The following is an 18,663-nucleotide window of genomic DNA, read 5'->3' on the forward strand; positions in this document are numbered from 1 at the left end:
TTTCTCTCCTGTGATTTTGGCATAGCAAATACGGAAACGAGGGACAGTCCATGCTCGGAGTTCCCAGTCTATGAAAAGAGGGAGTGGGGGAAGCAGAGTGTGGTAAAATTGTAGGCTGCAATGTAGCAAGTGCTGTCAGCTATGAAGGGGACTGTAAGGTCTTCCTGGGACCTGGAGTTCTCTGTGGGGGACACAAGCAAAAGGAGACCTAATATCTGGGCACGCACCAAGATGTTACTGCTGACACCAACCAGAGTAACATGTCTTTATAGTTATTTCAGCTGTGGAACTGCACAGATAATGGATTTCAGAAAGGGATTTCTATCCACTCTTGCATTATTTATCTATTTATTTATTTTTTAGTTTTGCCTTTTTCATTTAGAAGAAAGTATTCAGACCCATGGATCTCTCACAGATAGATATCTTTTGATTAATTCATTCATTAAAAGTAAACATCAGATACTAAAGTCATCCTCAATTTTACATTCCTTTTATTCAGTCTGCACTGAACAATGCAGATTTAACTACAACAAAGAACATAACATCTAAGTTTTCAGTTAGAGCCCTTCAGTGAAAGTTTTGAGATAAAGCAATGGTTAACTTCCAAGTAATCAAGCCAACTCTGTGAATTAATATTAACCAAAACTATCATACATGCAAAGGAGTTATCCTCCCCAACATGGGGGGAAAGCATATAGAAAACATGGCAAGGTGGATATTATGAATAACAATAAAAAATATGAGTAGCACAGGTGGCAGGAAATAGCACAGGGGAAGAAAACTTTGTAAAAAAAGAGTCAAGTACCCATTTAAGATGCAAAAACTTCCTAAGGGCAGCTCTCTTCTTGTATTAAATTCTGTTTTTTCCTGTTACTAGACATTGGTTTTTCTTCTTCAGGGTAAGAACACCTGGTTACTTGGGTGTTTATACTTCTGTTAATTATAATTTGGTCTGTGACACAAATTTGTATGTGTTCATCCACATCTTCAAGGGTTGAAAATGTATTAGGTAGTAGCTCTACAGAAAATGTGGTAAGCCCCACCTTCCTACTTTTAAATCTCTAAGGGTATGTATATTAGGACTAAACAGCTTTATTATAAAAAGCAAAATAAGTAATAACTAATCGAGCAGAGATTTCTCTACATACCTGGGTCTTAATTATTCTGGTAACAGGGTGTCAGTAAGTAGATCTGCAAATAAGAAAACTGACAGGCATGTTAAGTGTTGGAGGGACTAAGATTTTTAAGTCCTGACTCTGGCTGACCACATGGATACCATCTGTATATGAAAGCTAGTCCCCAGGAACCTGGGAACTTTATGGCATGAAGCTTTCGGCAACGTATGAGAAGTCTAATGTGGGCAGAATTCACCCAGATCGGCTGCTGCCGAGACACTGAAATCATCAGAAAGGATGTGAGGGTATTACTTAGATGCATATTCAGGGCTTGAAGACTACTGAGAAACAAGAAGGTATTGAGAGAAGCGGAGTCTCTTGGGAGCAGCCTTCAGTAACCTGGCTGATCCCAGACCTATCCCAGCTAAGTCGTTCCGCTCAAGGCCAAGCCGGAATACTGCAGGTGTGGTGGGATAAGTGAAACATCTCACCAGATGCATTCCTGGATTATTCAGGTAGCATAGCTTAAACAAAACAAAACAATGCTAATACCACAAGTTAGTTAGCACTAATATTTTGAAATATTTTCCAAAACACTAAAATGATGCTTAACCTAATACAGCATTGTCCCCAAAATAGGATTTTGTATTTTCAATGGCTTACCAAAAAATGTAGCTTATAATTCTGAGGTAAACTTCTTTATTTTCTTACACAACCAAAAATCTTAAACTATCTTAGTACATTACCATTTTAACAGGTCATAGTTTAGTCTTTACGTGCAGTTTTCACACTGTTTAACCCAGTTATTTTTAAAAATGTAGTTAACATATTGTAGACACTTTTAATATTGCTGCATATTCTTTGTAATCTTATTTGGTATACTATAACCATGTTCAGAGTTATTTGTGTATATTTGCAGTGAATAAAAGTGAACAGACCCACTCCTTCCTCCCCCACCCCCCCTATTAAAAATACAAACAACAACAACAACAAAAAAAAACAAGATGAAATGACATAAAGTTCTGGGAGGGAAACCTCTAACCATTCAACTGTGGGGATGCAGAAGTCAGCTTTCTGCATCCATTCCCCATGCTACAGAAAAACTTTAGGACTACTGTCAAACATTTCCTAAAACCTTTCAAGAAGCCCCAGTCGATTTCTGAATTTGTTCCTTTAAAATGAGGATGCTCTGCCTTTGCTCAGGGGGCAGCATGGCGATCTGATCTGCAGTCAGTTGAAGAACCTGCATGATCAGAGCTGCCTTTTCTTGATCCTGTGGAGTTACCTGGCTCTGCCCAGGACTGAAACTGCTAGGCTGCCCTCCACCTTGCTTGCCTGCCCCCTGCATGCCCACTGCTTGTATGCCTGCCCCCTGCATGCCTGCCCCCTGCATGCCCACTGCTTGTATGCCTGCCCCCTGCATGCCTGTCCCTTGCATGCCTGCCCCCTGCATGCCTGTCCCTTGCATGCCTGCCCCCTGCATACCTGCCCCTTGGATGCCAGCCCCCTGCATGCCCGCTCCTTGTATGCCTGCCCCCTGCATGCCAGCTCCAGGATTTCCCACCCCGGAAATGCCGGAGACCTGTCTAGGTCCCTGAGGACCACCTGCCCCCATACTAATGGGCCCAGGTCCCTGGATTCCACCAGTCATAGGGCCTCTGGAACTGGGGCCAGGACCCCGTATCTCCATCCCTCTTCCATCTATGCCTCTCGCTTCCATCCCTCTGGTTTCCATCGCACACGTCTCCATTCCTCTTCTCTCCATCACTCGTGTCTCTAAGACTTCAGTCTCCATGGCTCGAGTCTCCAGCCCTCGAGAATCTCTACCACCTCTACCATCCATAGGGAGACCTCTCTGATCTATCATGGGTCCCCTAGGCTCTCCCATCAGCAGTCTGGGATCTGCTAACGGCCCTCCCCTCATCTCATGTGAGGAAGGGCCCCGGCCATCATGACCAGAGGCATGGTGCATGGGGGGGCCCTGATGAGGTGGGCCAAGATAGCCTCTGGGCTCTACTTCTCCAGTGACTGAAAGCAGAGTCCCTCCACGTGGGTCGTTTGGAGCATCTCCCAACAGTCCTCGAGGAGGGATGCCCCCGGCAGTCATGGGCCCACGAGGTATAGGAGCTCTAGGATCCGACATCTGCACCTGTCCACGCTCTAAAGGCACTGGACCGACGCCTGGCATTCCAACCTGGGGCTGCATTCCTCCACCAGGGGTTAAGGCACCCGGCCCCGGCCCGGGAACTGCGGCCGGTATGGGGCCCGGGGCCGGAATCCCGCCCTGAATAGGGGTCTGCATCAGAGGAGGGATGTCTTTGACGGGTCTTCTGGCCATGTGCTGAGGCTGAGGGGCGGGAGGGTTCTGCTGGTTGAGCAGAACATTGGGGCCGGGGCCCAGTCCAGGACCGGGGCCAGGGCCAGGGCCGGGGCCGGGGCCCGTGACAGGCTGGGATTTGCCTGGGATCAACGGCGTGACATGTATCTTGCGGTGCAGGATCTTCAGCGCGATCTCGGGGTCCATGATCCTCATGACCACCTGGGCCTGCAGCAGCGCGTAGGCCAACTGCGGGTTCTGCAGCAGCATGTTCCGCGCTTCCTGGTGGCTGTTCTGCACACACAGCTTCATCTGCTTCATGAGCTCGAACATCTGCTCCGGCGGCAGGCTGGCGACCGCCCTGGTAATGGACTCGGGGGCATCCTCGGGGTCGATGGGGTCCCCGTAGGGGGAGTCGATGATGGGCGCCGCGGGCCCAAGGCTCTTGAGCTCCTCCTTGTTCTTCTCGCTGGCGGCGTTGTCCACCCGCAGCGCCCTGCCGCTGAACTCGCGCCCGTTGAGGTTCCGCATGGCACTGAGCGCGGTCTCCTGGTCCTGGTACTCGCAGAAGCCATAGCCCTTGGGCTTGCCCGTCTCGCGGTCGTACACCAGCCGGAAGCTGACCACCGAACCCACCTCCGAGAAAATGTCCTTCAGCTGTTCCTCGGTGGCCTCGTACGGAATGTTGCCCACGAACACGGAACGCAGCGACCGATCCATCGCCGGGTCTCTCACCGCCAAACTCGACATGATTCCGGCTGGGCACACGGCGGAGAGCCGATCCCTCCCGGAGTCGTCCTCTGGCGACCCACACTTCCGCTGAGCAACGGAAGCGGCTCTTAGACCCCGGGCAGAAACCTCAGCGACGCGACCGAATCGTTCCGCCCATCCGTGGACGCCGTACCGCCTCTGCGTTCCCCTCTCTACCTCAGCTAGTGCTTTCTGCCGTTGGACTTTCGTAACTCCGCCAGCTTCTTGTCACCAAAGGCACGATTCTTTTCTCGTCTCTTATTCTGAAGACTTTCCATGGCGAGCCGCCACGACCGCCAGAGAAAGCTTAGCGCGGAATAACCACAGTAAAGATGGCCGCAGGGGCTTCACGGTGGGGACCGGGAGCGACCGCCTCCTCTGACGTCAGTCAGGGGCGGTTTTGCTTCCGTTTGCCGGGCGGGAAACCGCCAACCGCAAGCGGTCGGTGCGGAGTGTTCTTGGTTCTGATGCCAGGGTCTCCGGGCGCCGTCCTTCCCGCCTTCCTCCGGTCTATTTAAGCCATGTTTAAAATCCCATTGCGGACCATTAGGGTAAAAGTGTAGACGTTTCAGAGCAGTTTGGGATTTACTCACTGACATACCACGGCAGCAACTCCGGTTCAGAAAGCATTTGGGGAGAAGAGCTGCTCCAGGCCCCGCGGTGGCAGGTGCAGACTCAGGCAGCGGCCCGCGTGCCGACGGTCCTGGTCCTTAACGATGTTAACCGGTGCTGCTTGGAGTGATTCATAGCCAGGGACGTTTTGTGGCCATAGGGTATGAATTACAGGTGCCCAGCCACTCCCAGCCTGTAGTCTTAGATTGCTTCTGATTTCTGGGGACTGATGCGAGGCTCTAGCCGCGGCTGCCCTGGAGGGAGAAGCAACCTGCTGAGAATGTATTGCTGCCAGTTCAGAAGTCGAAATAGACGTGGGGTGTGGGGGGTCCCCCATCACTTAGCAGGTGATAGAAGTGAAGCGTGCAGGACAGGAGAGGGCAAAGCAGAGTTAATTCCTCCCTCCCTCCTTCCCCTTTTCTTTCTTCCCTTCCCTTCCTTTCCTTTCTTTCCCTTCCTTTTCCTTCTTTTCTTCCTTTCCCTCTTTTCCTTCCTTCCTTTCCCCTCTCTATTTCTTTCTCTTCCTTTCTTCCACTAATCTCTACGCCCCATATGGGGTCGGACTCACCAACTCATGAGACCAAGAGTCTTGGGCTCTCGCACCTGAGCCAACCAGGCGCCCCTAAAAACCAGATTTCTTAACCATGCTGGTGTGTTCTAGTGCTGCCCAGCAGGGTAGCCAGTATGCACTGGGAGGTCCTGAGTGCTGGAAATGTAGCGGGCCTGACTGAGAAATTGAACTTTCAGTTGTTAAGGAAAAATCTACCAAGTAAATTTAAAGATCTGATTGGTTTTGTTAAAGGGTCCATGAATCAGGCTGCACCCCATGAGCAAGTACGAGTCACTCCCAGGAGTTGTACAGAATGTTTTCCTGTTTGTTTTTGTTTTTATTTTTGATAGAGAATGGAAGGAGACAGTTATTAGCAAAATAAGAGAATTCATCCAGGGGAGGCTGTTTCCTGGGGAGTGCAAGGGGTCTCATCCTGCAGATTACCTTATCTTCCAGAGCAGGATGGAGAGGACCCAGGAGACAGACTCACTGGTGCTGATGGGAAGGAGAATGTCCCGACTGACCCAGTTAAGGCTACCTTCCTGGGGAGATTGAAATCGCAATTAATTGGTTATTACCTGGACGTGGAAGGTCAGTCTAAATTTTAATATTTTGGGCCTGTGGTTTTCCTTTTTTTTTATCAGTTTTATTTATTTTTTATTAAAACATAAAAACGGATGTCCAGGGATGCCTGGGTGGCTCAGTCTGTTAATCATCTACCTTTAGCTCAGGTCATGATCCCAGAGTTCTGGGATCTAACCCTGCATGGGGGCTCCCTACTCAACAGGGAGTCTCGTTCTCTTTCTGCCTGCCTCTCCCCCTGTTGCACTTTCTCTCTCTCTCGATAAATAAATACATACATACACACATACTGATACCCAGTTAGACTACTGAAAGCCTTTGTAGTATGTTTGGACCAACTTGGATATAGAATCTACTTTCGCAATGACAAATTGTATTAAGCTTAAAGGAAGCATCAAGTATTTCTAGTTAAAATTTAGCATTTTAATTGAGATGACTTATATGTATAAATACATGCAAAATTTTGAAGACTTAGAAGTAAAAATATCTCACTAATTATAGTTTACATGCTAAAATAGTTTTAATACAGTGGAGTAAATGTACTTTAATATTAATATTCATTTCATTTTTTAAAAATTTTACTTATTTATTTGACAGTGAGAGACAACTGAGAGAGGGAACACAGATTGGGGAGAGGGAGAAGCAGGCTCCCACTGAGCAGGGAGCCTGATGCAGGGGTCGATCCCAGGACTGTGCGATCATGACCTGAGCCGAAGGCAGACACTTACCAACTGAGTCACCCAGGTGTCCCACTCTTTTAATTTTTTTTAAATGTGGTTACTTAAGGAAAAGTAAGTTACAGATATGGATTGCATTATATTTCTAAGGACTGCATTTCTCCAGAGTTTACATCTTAACTCCTAAGCAAAGAATCATTTTAGTCTACATATTCCTTTTGAGGGGATGGCAAACGTTGAAACCACATCCAAAAATTGTGTCATGTAGCTTGAGATCACAGTCTAATGAATAGATCCGAAATGACTAGGACAGTTTAGCTACAAAATAAGATGGAGCACCCGTTTACCTTTACTATTTCATCAGAACAGACTTGGCATAGCTATTCACTGAGACCAATGATAACTTACATCGCCCAATAAATCTTCGCTCTGATGCTAGCAGGCTGGGTCCAAGGGCCCAGAGGGGGCCTCTAGGAACAGCTATGGGGGTGCTTGGTTTCGTGTGGGATGGAAGTCACATGTGACCCAGCGGGAGGTGAGAGTGGCGTTTTTTGAAGACACAGAGGGAACAGGTACAGATGGGGCATCTGGGAGACTCAGAAAGAAAAGGAGTATGAGTCTTATCTTTGTTTGGGGTCTGGTGTTTGGTGGAGGGCCATGATCTGGTGTATGGATCCCCTCAGGCATCCAGGAGCCGTGAGAACAAAGATAAGGACCCATGTGTCACTCCTTGGAGCCAGGGGTCCTGGCGTGGAGATGTCTAGCTCTGGTGGCTGGAATGCGCATATGACAGCCTCATCCTCTCCTGGTCCTTCCTTAGATGTTCTCTGTTCTCGAGAAATCACTGACTCCTGGTCCCTTACAGGAAACACATACATTATTTGCTTTATGAGGCTTGTGTAAAGTGAGGTGGGGGTACAGGTCTTAGCAAGAATAGGAGCAGGAAAAGGAATAGTCAGATTTTTATGGAGTCCTTGAGTTTGCCTGTCTCACTGCTAGTCAAAGAAACAGAATGCCCACCTGTGAGATTCTTCTGCAGGCAGTGAAGTGGGGGTGGGAGAGGGGAGCTGAGGCTGGTGTCATTCTGGAAAACTACACCCAAGTCCTTGGTCTCCTTTCCATGCATCCCTTTGCAGAGAGAAGCCATGGCTTTTTTAGCACATTTTATGTGTAATTGTGTTTGTATTAAACGTAGTCATCTGGAGGATGGTAAGAGGCTGTTAGAATAAATTGTCAAGTTCATGAAAGGTGGCGTGGCTTCTCTGTAGGTTTCCTTTTTGCTGCTAGTGTTCAACTCCTTGGACCCACACTTCATTGTGCATCAGAACCACCTGGAACCATGGCCTGTTCGTCCAGATGGATGTACCTCACTGCCTCCCCTCCCCAAACTCAGTATTTCTGGGGTGGGAGTGGATAGTTTGCATTGCCGACTGGTTCTCAGGTTAGGCTGATGTCCATGGTCTTGGGAGCCCACTTTAAGAATCACTGATCTGAACTTTTAAGTGCTTTTGTGGTGTTGTCCTCGGTTTCCATATGTATTGAGTACACTCTGTTAAAAGGTATGAGATACGCTTGGTCTTTAGAGAAAACCTGCTATCTTCATGCTGCCCTAACAGAGCTAGTACTTGCTGAACCCACACTGAAGGTACCTGGGGGGAACAGAGTGGCTGAGGAACACTGGCGATGAACAGGCCGGGAGAGGCCACGACTGTAAGTGTATGCTTTTTGCCGTAGGTCTCCCATATTTTCTTTAGTCCCCCATTCTAAAGTGGAAGAATGGTTTGCTGTGACTCTGTTCATAAAGAACCAGAGCGACCAAGCACATAACTCAATGCCCAGGACATGTAAACTAATATTTATTATTAGCTGAGAGGCCCAGAGTTACTAAGAGCTCTTAGAAACCTGTGTATATTTCCTAGTACCAACACATAATTTTCACAGATCTACCTTGGAGCAACTTCTGTTTTATATTGCTTTCTTTGCTCCCAGAGTGTTTACACTTTAGATAATTCATAACATGGCATAGGATCTGAAGAAAAATGTGCATGACATCTCGCATGTTTAAGTGTTTATTCTTTCCGTAAATCAAAATACCAAGTGTACTGAGAGTAAGTAAACAACATCAGAACATACAGCCAAATGAGGGCTGCTCTTCAAACTAATTACCTTTGGAAACTGTAAACTTAATCCATTGATGCTCCCATTGTTCTAAATGATTTTTAAACTCCTACCCTGAAATTGTTTCAGGGCTCCATTTATAAGTCATACTGGAAAATCGGTGTCTTAACTCAAAAGTACACCTTGTTTTCAACAAAGAACAGAGTTATGCAACCAAATCAACTCCCTTTCAGACCAGACTTGGCAAAGATATGTTATGTATCTATTTCCAAAAACTAAAATTTACATCCAGATATGAAGATTCTGTAGATGTTGAGAGTAGGACATAAGATTCACTATAGATTGAGAAGACAAATGCCAAAGAGGGGTACTAATTTTTTTTTTTTAAGTTCTAACTGGCATTTCTGAAAGAAGTGTATGGGCCCTTCAAGAAATAGATCAAATGTGCTATTCCACAAAGTCCTCCCTGCCTTCTCTCTCCTTCCTCTAGGTTAGAAAGAAGTTCATTTGCCTTTGTGTATAAACCGTCCCTTCTCTGTATCTTCCTAATGATAGGAACCCTTCTACTTTTGAGTAGAATTGTCATTTTCCTTCTAAGTTGTGATGTCATTCAAAGAACTTCATTCCCCTTTGTCAAACAAAATACCTTATATTTAGTCTTTTGTTCTGTCAATATGTATTCTAGACACTGGCAATACAGCAGCATAATGCTGTCAATACAAAAAGATGGTGACATTCCACTAACCCAGAGGTTCTCTGAGTGTGGTTCCCGGGTGAACAGCATGAGCACCACCCGGAAACATCTTGGGAAATGCAAAGTTTGGGGGCCTACTTCCGACCTGCTGTATCAGAAACTCTTCAGAGTGGCATATCTGTACAGAAATCTGGGTTGTAATAAGCGCCAGAGGGGATTCTGATGAAGGCTGAAGTTGAGAAGCACTGAACTCAAGGGAGAAAATCATAGGTAGATAGACAGAGGGACAGACAGACGTTGTCTTCTTCACCACTGTATCCTCAGCACCTAGGACAGAGCTTAGCACAGGTAGAAGCTCATTTTATTTATTGAATGAACTCTAAGCCACCTGAGAGTTAGTTAATGCACAAACCCTTCATTTTACACCAGAGGAATCCCCTGGCATTAAATAACATGTCCCCAGTCAGAGTGGAGACCTTGTCATTTTATTCCTAGGTCAGTGATAGTTCCTTCATGTTACATTTTCATAAAATAAATATGTAATGAAGCATGCAGACAGACTGATAAGGCCTAGATCATCAAGGAAGACTGGCTGTTGGGGCTGGGATTTAAAGAAAGGATTATAATCTGGTATGTGAACACAGATGATGGAGCAAAATAGCCAGGAACTAGAAATAGCCAAAACACAAACAGAGAGAAATAGCCGAAACATTTTTTGATGTCTTCAGAGGAAACCAAAAAAGTGGTTGGTGAGTAGCGTGATTTAAGATTGATTTTCAGGAGAGATTGTGAAAGGTTTTGAGGATGAGATTTATGAGTATAAGCTTGATGCATGAGTTGGTAGGCTTTCTTCTTTCTGACACCTGGACACAATGGTAACAGCAGAGGTTTAAGAACACCAGTCTTCTGGGGCACCTGGATGGCTCAGTGAGTTAAAGCCTCTGCCTTCAGCTCAGGTCGTGATCCTGGGGTCCTGGGATCGAGCCCCGCACCGGGCCCTCTGCTCAGCGAGGAGCCTACTTCCTCCTCTCTCTCTGCCTGTCTCTCCGCCTACTTGCAATTTCTGTCTGTCAAATAAATAAATTAAATCTTAAAAAAAAAGAAGGGATTAAAAAGCAGAATCTGGATAGGGTAATATGCTAAGTGAAGTAAGACAGAGAAAGATATCGTATGATTTCATTTATGTGTGCAACCTAAAAGTCAAAATAAATGAGCAAACAAAACAACAAAAGAGACACAGCTATAGATACAGCAGTAGTGGTGGAGGGGTTTCGGGGGGTGGACAAAACAGGTGAAGAGGACCAGGAGATACAAGCTTCTGACCTGATCATGACCTGAGCTGAAAGCAGAGGCTTTAACCCACTGAGCCACCCAGGCACCCCTCCTTTTTAATCCCTTCTAATATTTGTTTATTTATTTATTTGAGAGAGAGTGTGTGAGCCTATAGGAGGTGGGGGCAGAGGGAGAGAGAATCTCAAGCAGACTCCATGCAGAACCTAGTGCCCAAGTTGGGGCTCGATCCCATGACCCTGAGATCATAACCTGAGCTGAAACCAAGAGTCAGATGCTTAAACGACTGAGCCACCCAGGTACCCCAACCCTTTATAATTTGTATTCTAAGTGTGGCAGTTACTCTTCCTACATTTTTTTAACATCTCCCACAATCATTTTCATTCTCATTACATGCCTCCCACCCACTCCTCAGTTCACCATTCTTTGTTGGGGATGTCTTTTCTCTCTCTCTCTCCCTTCTCATCCTCCCATGTTTAAATCCTTTCTGTATTTCAACACTCACTTCAGAGACTTCCTTTTAAAGGATTGACTTAGCACCCAGTATCTCCTCCTACCTCGCAACAGCAGCACTGAGATTCTCACATTACCCACTTCAGCGCAGAACCCATGTCTGATTTTTAGTTCTCATATTGCCCAGCCCAGTGCTTCTTATGTTACAAGCACTCAGTGGATATTTTTAAAAAGTTAATAGAACATCATCTTATAACAGATTACATATGTTAACCAAACAATAATGTGATATTTTTAGTTCACCAAACACTTGTCTGGGTTTCCCCATGTGGTTTAGACTGCAATCATGTGTATCCTGATTTTAGGGGACAGTTGCATAGAAGTTTGCATAGCAATGGACTCATTTAAAATACAGATACCATTCATGAAAGCAAACTCTGAGCCGTAAATAGGAAGGAGGACCTCTGGTCAATGCTTTCTGAAATGCATTATTGTATTTAATCCTCTTAACAACCTTTCTGAGATAGGCAGTCATCCTGTCAATTTACAGCTAAGAGAAGGTCACTACTGTGACCTTGTTAACTGGTGGAGCCAGGATTTGAACTCACATCCTTTGTCTTAAGAACCCAAGCTCTTAAATTATTCCATGAAATGAGTTTCCCAAGGATTCATAGCTAGTAAATGGTAGAACTACAGCCTGAAGCCAGGTCTCTTGATTTTAAAATTCCTCTTCCACAATTAGTAGAGTAATCATGGGTCATTGAGGCCTGGACACAATCTCCCTTGGCCTTTTCCCTGATTGTTCCTGAGTGTAAGTAATTGCAATTTTGACACCACAATCAGTGCCGTGGCAACAGATGGACCATAAGGTATAAAAACTGAAGCAATTGAGAAAATGTTTCTTTTTTTCAATTTGCAGGGCTATCGTTAAACATCGTATATGGATTCTTTTACAGCATCCAGTTAGATAGGTAATAAAAGCATTTTTCACAAAACGAGAGCCCAAATTTCTCAATCCCCAAATTGGGTTTGTGGCATTTTTCCCAATTATTTTATTTTAATTTTTATTTTATTTTAAGTAATCTCTACCTCCCCCCCCCAAAAGTGGGGCTTGAACTCCTGGCCCCAAGATCCAGAGACACATGCCCTACCCGCTCACCCAACCCCATGCCCCGCCCGATTCTTTAAATGTATTTAATATGGAACAGTGTACAGAGGAATACATAGTAAATTCCATTTACTGACACATGAGATGAGTCGCTTTGATTGGCAAGAGAAATATCTCATGAATTTGGAACTGCGGAGAATATGCCATTCCAGGACTAGAGACTTGGAAGAGGCAAGCATTCTCCCTGCAACAGATTGTGTGTTCCAACACTTTGTTTTTTTTTTAAATAGATGAGAGGAGTGAGACCCAGGGAAGACAAGAGACCTGACAGAGTCACATGCCTGGTTGCTGGCTTAGCATGTAATGGGATCTAGATGTTCTGATTTTCCATCCAGAGGCAGTAAGGTGAAGGGTTAAGAGCACGGACTTTAATGTCAGAGAGACTTGGGTTGACTGCCTGGTTTAATTAGTGCTGTGAAGCCTTAGAACAATTACTTTACCTCTCTGTACTTCCCTTTCTATGAAATGGGAATGATATCCCCTCTATGGACTTTTGTCTTGATACATGACATACTTATTTTTTTTTTAAAGATTTTATTACTTTATTTGACACAGAGAGAGAGATCACAAGTAGGCAGAGAGAGCAGCAGGCAGAGAGAGGGGAAAGCAGGCTCACCGCTGAGCAGAGAGCCCAATGCGGGGCTTGATCCCAGGACCCTGAGTTCGTGACCTGAGCCGAAGGGAGAGGCTTAACCCATTGAGCCACCCAGGTGTCCCAACATACTTATTTTTAATCATCATTTATTTTGTATGGTAATTATTAATCATTGGTATGTAGAACTAGTAACCATAGATAAAACATCTTAAGAGCAAAGAGACTCCTTTTAGTCAACTACTGTTTATTTCTTAGTGTGTCTCTCTTCATCTTTGTCTTTGAAGGGGTTGGCCTGGGGGAACTAATGGCCTCTTGTCAGATCATCTTATCTCAAAAATTTGAACTTGCATCATTTGGCTCAAGAACTCATGCTCTTAAATTATGATTCCATGAAATGAGTGTCTCAAGGATCCGTAGCTAGTAAGTGGTAGAGCGACAGCCTGAAAACAGTTCTCTTGATTTTCGGATTCCTGTGTGGATAGCAAGGCCATTGTCACCGGGGGGCAGGTCTGGAGTTGAACATGGCGGCTGTTAAGGCCCAACCCCATCAGACGCTTCAACAAGAATTTACTGATCAAGGTGGTGCTCACAGGTTCTTACACTAAACCCTGAACTGCACTCTTCAAATACTTAGCTGGCTGAAATTCCACTTTCTCATTGGCGTTAGAAGGACCTGTCTGAATTTTGATCCTGGAGCATCTCTGCTGGCATAACCCTTCCTCGGGCCAGCGCGCAGGGCACTTCTGTGAACAAGTGAAGGGTCCCATTCAGGATGTCATTACCACCACTGCCTTTGAGCGCACACAGGCAGACGTGGCCATTACTTCAAAGGCAGGAGAAGCATGACTAATGGGACAAGAACCAGAGCTCCCTTAGTCAGGCTTCAGTCTGCCACCTGAAGAGCAGAAGGAGGAAGTAACCTCATAAATGGTGGGAAAGTACAAACCCCCAGAGCAGAGCCTGGATAAAGACATCCTGTTTAAGAGGAACAACTCATGAGTCTCTCCTCCTGGGACCAGAACAATCCAGCACCCACCTTCAGAGACCTGTCTCAACTGTCTCAACTGTCATTCCCTCTGGACACTGGCATCACACTTTTTTTAAAAATTTTTATTTTATTTTTTCAGTGTTCCAAGATGCATTGTTCATGCACCACACCCAGTGCTCCATGCAATGTGTGTCCTCCTTAATACCCACCTCCAGGCTCACCCAACCACCTCCCTCCCTCTGCTCCCAAACCCTCAGTTTGTTTCTTAGAGTCCACAGTCTCTCATGCTTTTTCTCCCCCTCCAATTTCCCCCAAATCACTTCTCTCCTCCTAATGTCCTCCGTGTTATTCCTTATCCTCCACAAGTAAGCAAAACCATATGATAATTGACTCTCTCTGCTTGACTTACTTCACTGACCATCATCTCCTCCAGTCCTTTCCATGTTGATACAAAAGTTGGGTATTTGTCCTTTCTGATGGAGGCATAATACTCCATTGTGTATATGGACCACATCTTCCTTATCCATTCGTCCGTTGAAGGGCATCTTGGTTCTTTCCACAGTTTGGTGACTGTGGCCATTGCTGCTATGAACATTGGGGTACAGATGGCCCCTCTTTTCACTACATCTGTATCTTTGGGGTAAATCTTTGGGGTAATGTAATTATGGGTTCATAGAGTGTCACGCTTCTGAGGCTCGACTGGGCCATCCAGTGAGCCTATGTTTATACCAAGTGATAGGAAAGAGGCTATCATGAAATGCCTGACTGAGGGCTCAGAACAGTGAACACAACCCCGGAAGTCAGTTTGGCAGCATGTATTTTGGATTTATTATCACTCCTGAGAAACATTATTTCGGCACCCCCCCCTTTCAGATTTGTCCTGGAGCATTTAGATTCTCTGGAGTCAGAAATTAGATCAAAATGTAAAATCCAGTGTTTATAGGAAGACAGTTGCTAGCACTTTTTGGTGCAAGTCTGGACAGGGCCTCCAGCCATGGGAACCAAGCTCTGCTCTGCGGTGTCTCGGGAGGCTGACTGCCCTAACAAGATGCCGGCAGACTGGGGGGCTTGGACAACTGAAAATTCTCACAGTTCTGGGAACACGAAGTCTAAGTACAAGGGGCCGCCATGTTTGCTTTCCCAGAGGCTTCTCATTGGTTTTTAGATGGCCACTCACCCACCATTGGGTGGGTGAGCCTTAGCTGGCCTTTCCTCCGAGTGTGTGCGTGCACACGAATTCCTGGTGTGTCTTCCACCTCTTCTAAAGACTCCAGGTTGGCCGAGGGCCCCACCCTTAGGACCTCACTGAACCTTAATTATCTCTTCAAAGACCCTACCTCCCAATAATTAACATATGAATTGGGGTGAGGAGAGGAGAGAAAGGACCCAATTCAATCCACAATGCAGTCACCTTCAAGAAAAGAAGGAATGGGGCGCCTGGGTGGCTCAGTCAATTAAAAGTCAGACTCTTGATTTTGGGTCAGGTCACGGTCTCAGTGTCATGAGATCAAACCCTGTATCAGGTTCTGTGCTGGGGGTGGAGTCTTCTGGGGATTCTCTTTCTCTTTCCCTCACCCTCTGCCCCTGCTTTCCCTGGGTGTGCGCATGCGTGCGTGCTCTCTCTCCTTTCTACCTTTATTTCCCCTGCGCTCCGAAGAACGGGATTTCTGGTTTCTCTCTCTGGTCCACTGACATTTGAGGGGTTCTTCCTCAGGCTCTGATTGACTTGCTATGGATTTGCCCAGCAAGAATGATTTGTCTCTCCAAGTTGAGATTCCAGCTTCCTGGGAGAGAGAGTATAAAGGGCCACCCCCACTCTGATGTCCATTCACGATTCAATCTGATACGGGAAAGGGACCGAGGCCAGGGTGGTAGCGAGACCGTCCTGCAACCACAGGCAGGGGCCCAGCCCAGCAGTCATTTGTAGTAGGAAAGACCCTACAGACCCTTCCAGCGCCTGGAGTTAAACTTCTCCACCTGCTGGGCCATGGAGAAGCCCAGGACAGGGACACTGGGAGACTCAGGACAGTGACCATTTGTCATCAGGTGCAGATTTGCAATGATTTGAAACGCTGGTCCCGCCGTCCTGCTGGCAGCTGAAGATCTGCCCTGGTGGCCCATGCATTCTGGAAGGAGCTCTTTTGGCCTCCCCTTGGGGGGGGGGTGCTGTCCTGAGCAGGGCGGCTGTTCCAGATCCATCTCCCACCAGGGAGCACTTGTACACCTACACCCCTCTAAGTCAGGCCCTCTGTCACTGCAAAAACAAAGCAGGAGCTCCCTGAATGGGTCATTTCCCTATAAACTTTTAAAATATCAATTTCTGGATAGAAAAAAAAAATAACCTGGTATAAAACAGGAAAAGAAATGCTTTCCCAATCTTCAGAAAGCTCTCGCTGCACAGACTGTGATTTTCTTGATGGGGAGGAGAGCGTACATTTTTAAAATATCAAAACTCTTCCATCATTCATCTAAACATATTGAGACGTCTGTTCTTGACAGTTTAATGCAACAATAAATAGTAACAATTCTTGGATTCATTGCGCTCTTCATTACTGCCTCCTGACATTTACCTGGGGCTTGGCTGCACAGTGCGAGCACTTTCTCTCACTCCCCTTCCAAGGTCTATGCCAAGCCCCCTCTGGCTCCAGGGCACAAAGCACAGCGGGCAGGGAAGCTGGGAGCTGCAAATGACCTATTCCTCTGGAGCTCAGCCCTTTGTGAGCTCTGAGAATGGAACTGTGTGTGTGAGCCCATGGCCCGTGAGGGGTCCCGGGAAGAGTGCGGAGGCCTGCAGGGAGGCTGAAGGCAAGGCTGAGGTTTTCCTGTGGGCCCGGTGCTCTGGGGTTTGAACGGCTGCTGCTGGTGTTCATTCTCACCTGCCGGACTTGCACAGTGGTGGTGGTGGGGGGGGGGCGGTTCCAAGAAATCCTCCTGCCGGCAGATGTCTGCTGGTGGGGTGAAGGAAGTGCAGGAGGGCAGGGACCTGCGTGCAGCTCCAGGAGGAAGGAAGGGCCCCCCACGACATGTTTCAGATCAGCACCAGCCTGCTCCGTCTTTAGGGACCCTTTCACGCTTCATTCCACTAAAAGGGACTCAGCGTCGATCTTGTAAATATTCATGGAGCGTGTGCTAGATGGAAGGTGGGCCCCGAGTGTGACCAGATGCAGAGTTGTCAATGTGATTCCTGCTCCCAGGAGCACGTGTCACTGGAAGCTTTCATTCGCTTTTATCTCGAACTTTGACCGAGGATGGACAATGTTCAGATTCAGTTCTGCGGCAGAACAGCCATGCCTGCAAGGGGTTTCTGTTCTGTCAGACGAGAGAGAGAAGACAGGATGGGAGCAGACGGGCTCCAAATGCGTTTTTGATTTGTTTGATTGCCTCAGAGGTGTGTAGAAAACAAAAATATAATTGCTGTTTACCCGCTGACCCTCTTGCTGAGGTTGAAGATAAAAGGATTTTTTTTCTGTTTATTATGGAGAAAAAGGCTGTTCTTTCTCTTTGTCAACCTGGGTTCTTCATGGCCATATACACCTCTCTGTAGTGAGGACGGAGGATTATTATTACTTATAGCTGACCTGCATCGGAGTCAAAGCCTGTAATTCTGGCAGCCGGCTCCTGTGTGGCTAGGGGTGCATGGTTCCCAGGCCATCAAGGCAACCAGCAGTTTGTTGTTCTTTCCCAGAGTTCTTAAATTCTAACTTCCAAACAAAGCATATGATTACCTGAGAGTCATTTTTAAGGAGAGCCCACCTAAAATATAACCAAGTTGATTTCTTGGTTAAATTGAGTTTCTCATGTAAGTTCACATATGTATTGCATTTTGAAAAAAGCGGTATCGATACGAGTTTTCCTGTGACCACCAGACTGTGTTCACAAGGGAAGCATCCATAGAGCTTGCTTCCCCTGGACGGTAGGGGCCGGCCGGTGTTGGTCACTTGATGCTGTCTTGTTTGTGGGGCTCAGCAACTAGTCACATTCTTTAAGGATTTGGTTTCCCAAACTGGCCTTTCTTATCACCCATTGAAAAACAAAAAGCAAACAAAAAAAACTATCTCCTGTTTCTGAGGTTGTCCGCTCTGTGAGTTTCTTTCTGACCTCCTTTCCTCCAAATAAGTGTGTGTGTTTCCTTCATCTGGGTAGAAAACAGTTCTGTGCTCGAAGTCCCCCCACCACCTCTAGTTTTCCTTCTGGGGGCTTCCAGGTGGTTCTGATAGCTTGCCTGAAGCCAGAATGTTTGGGGGTGACTTCCTTTTTTTTTTTTTCTCAAGATTTCATTTATTTATTTGAAAGAGAGAATGAGACAGAGCATGAGGTGTGGGAGGGTCAGAGGGAGAAGCAGACTCCCCGCTGAGCAGGGAGCCAGATGTGGGGCTCCATCCTGGAACTTCAGGATCATGACCTGAGCTGAAGGCAGTGGCTTAACCAACAGAGCCACCCAGGGGCCAGGGAGTGACTTCCTTTCAAAGGCACCATTCCTTTATGCAGGAGGTAACAGTTGGTAGCTGGAAGGAGCTGAGTGAGAAAGCAGGTGGGACAGCCTGCTGGGAAAGTTAGCTCGGGGGAGAGGGTTTAGGTCACAAGTCAGGAGAGAAGCAAACATGTTTGTGAATGGGGTCTGAATGGCCAGGATCTTGATTAACAAGGGAGCAGTGGGTCTGCATTTGTGTCCTCTTTCCTCTCTAAATCATCTTTCTGTTTCCATCCATGTGTTCAAATTACTGTCAGTGCTAAGCTTCTTATTTGAAGAACTC

The 18,663-nt window shown here is 46.4% G+C and overlaps 2 protein-coding genes across 4 annotated transcripts in view; one reads left to right on the forward strand and one right to left on the reverse strand.

Moving 5' to 3' along the window:
* The window catches only part of PRKG1 (protein kinase cGMP-dependent 1), a 1,275,046-nt gene that overhangs the window by 708,665 nt on the left and 547,718 nt on the right, over positions 1-18,663 (forward strand). The gene's annotated exons all lie outside the window — the stretch shown is intronic.
* On the reverse strand, positions 410-4,261 carry CSTF2T (cleavage stimulation factor subunit 2 tau variant). 2 transcript variants are annotated; one of them, XM_046026827.1, is made up of 2 exons: positions 2,571-4,261; positions 410-2,495 (listed from the first exon to the last, which is right to left on the reverse strand). In XM_046026827.1, exons 1-2 carry the CDS (start codon positions 4,180-4,182, stop codon positions 2,254-2,256), a joined length of 1,854 nt encoding a protein of 617 aa, XP_045882783.1. In that variant the 5' UTR covers positions 4,183-4,261; the 3' UTR covers positions 410-2,253. The 2 variants fall into 2 exon arrangements, with proteins under 2 accessions (XP_045882783.1, XP_045882782.1); XM_046026826.1 differs by having other exon boundaries at positions 410-4,261.

The sequence above is a fragment of the Meles meles genome, chromosome 13 (genome assembly GCF_922984935.1).
Source record: "Meles meles chromosome 13, mMelMel3.1 paternal haplotype, whole genome shotgun sequence".
Classification (NCBI taxonomy): Eukaryota; Metazoa; Chordata; class Mammalia; order Carnivora; family Mustelidae; genus Meles; species Meles meles.

What these genes read in the sequence shown, in the direction of transcription:
- CSTF2T (XM_046026826.1), bottom strand. Translation starts at nt 4,182, where the DNA reads ATGTCGAGTTTGGCGGTGAGAGACCCGGCGATGGATCGGTCGCTGCGT.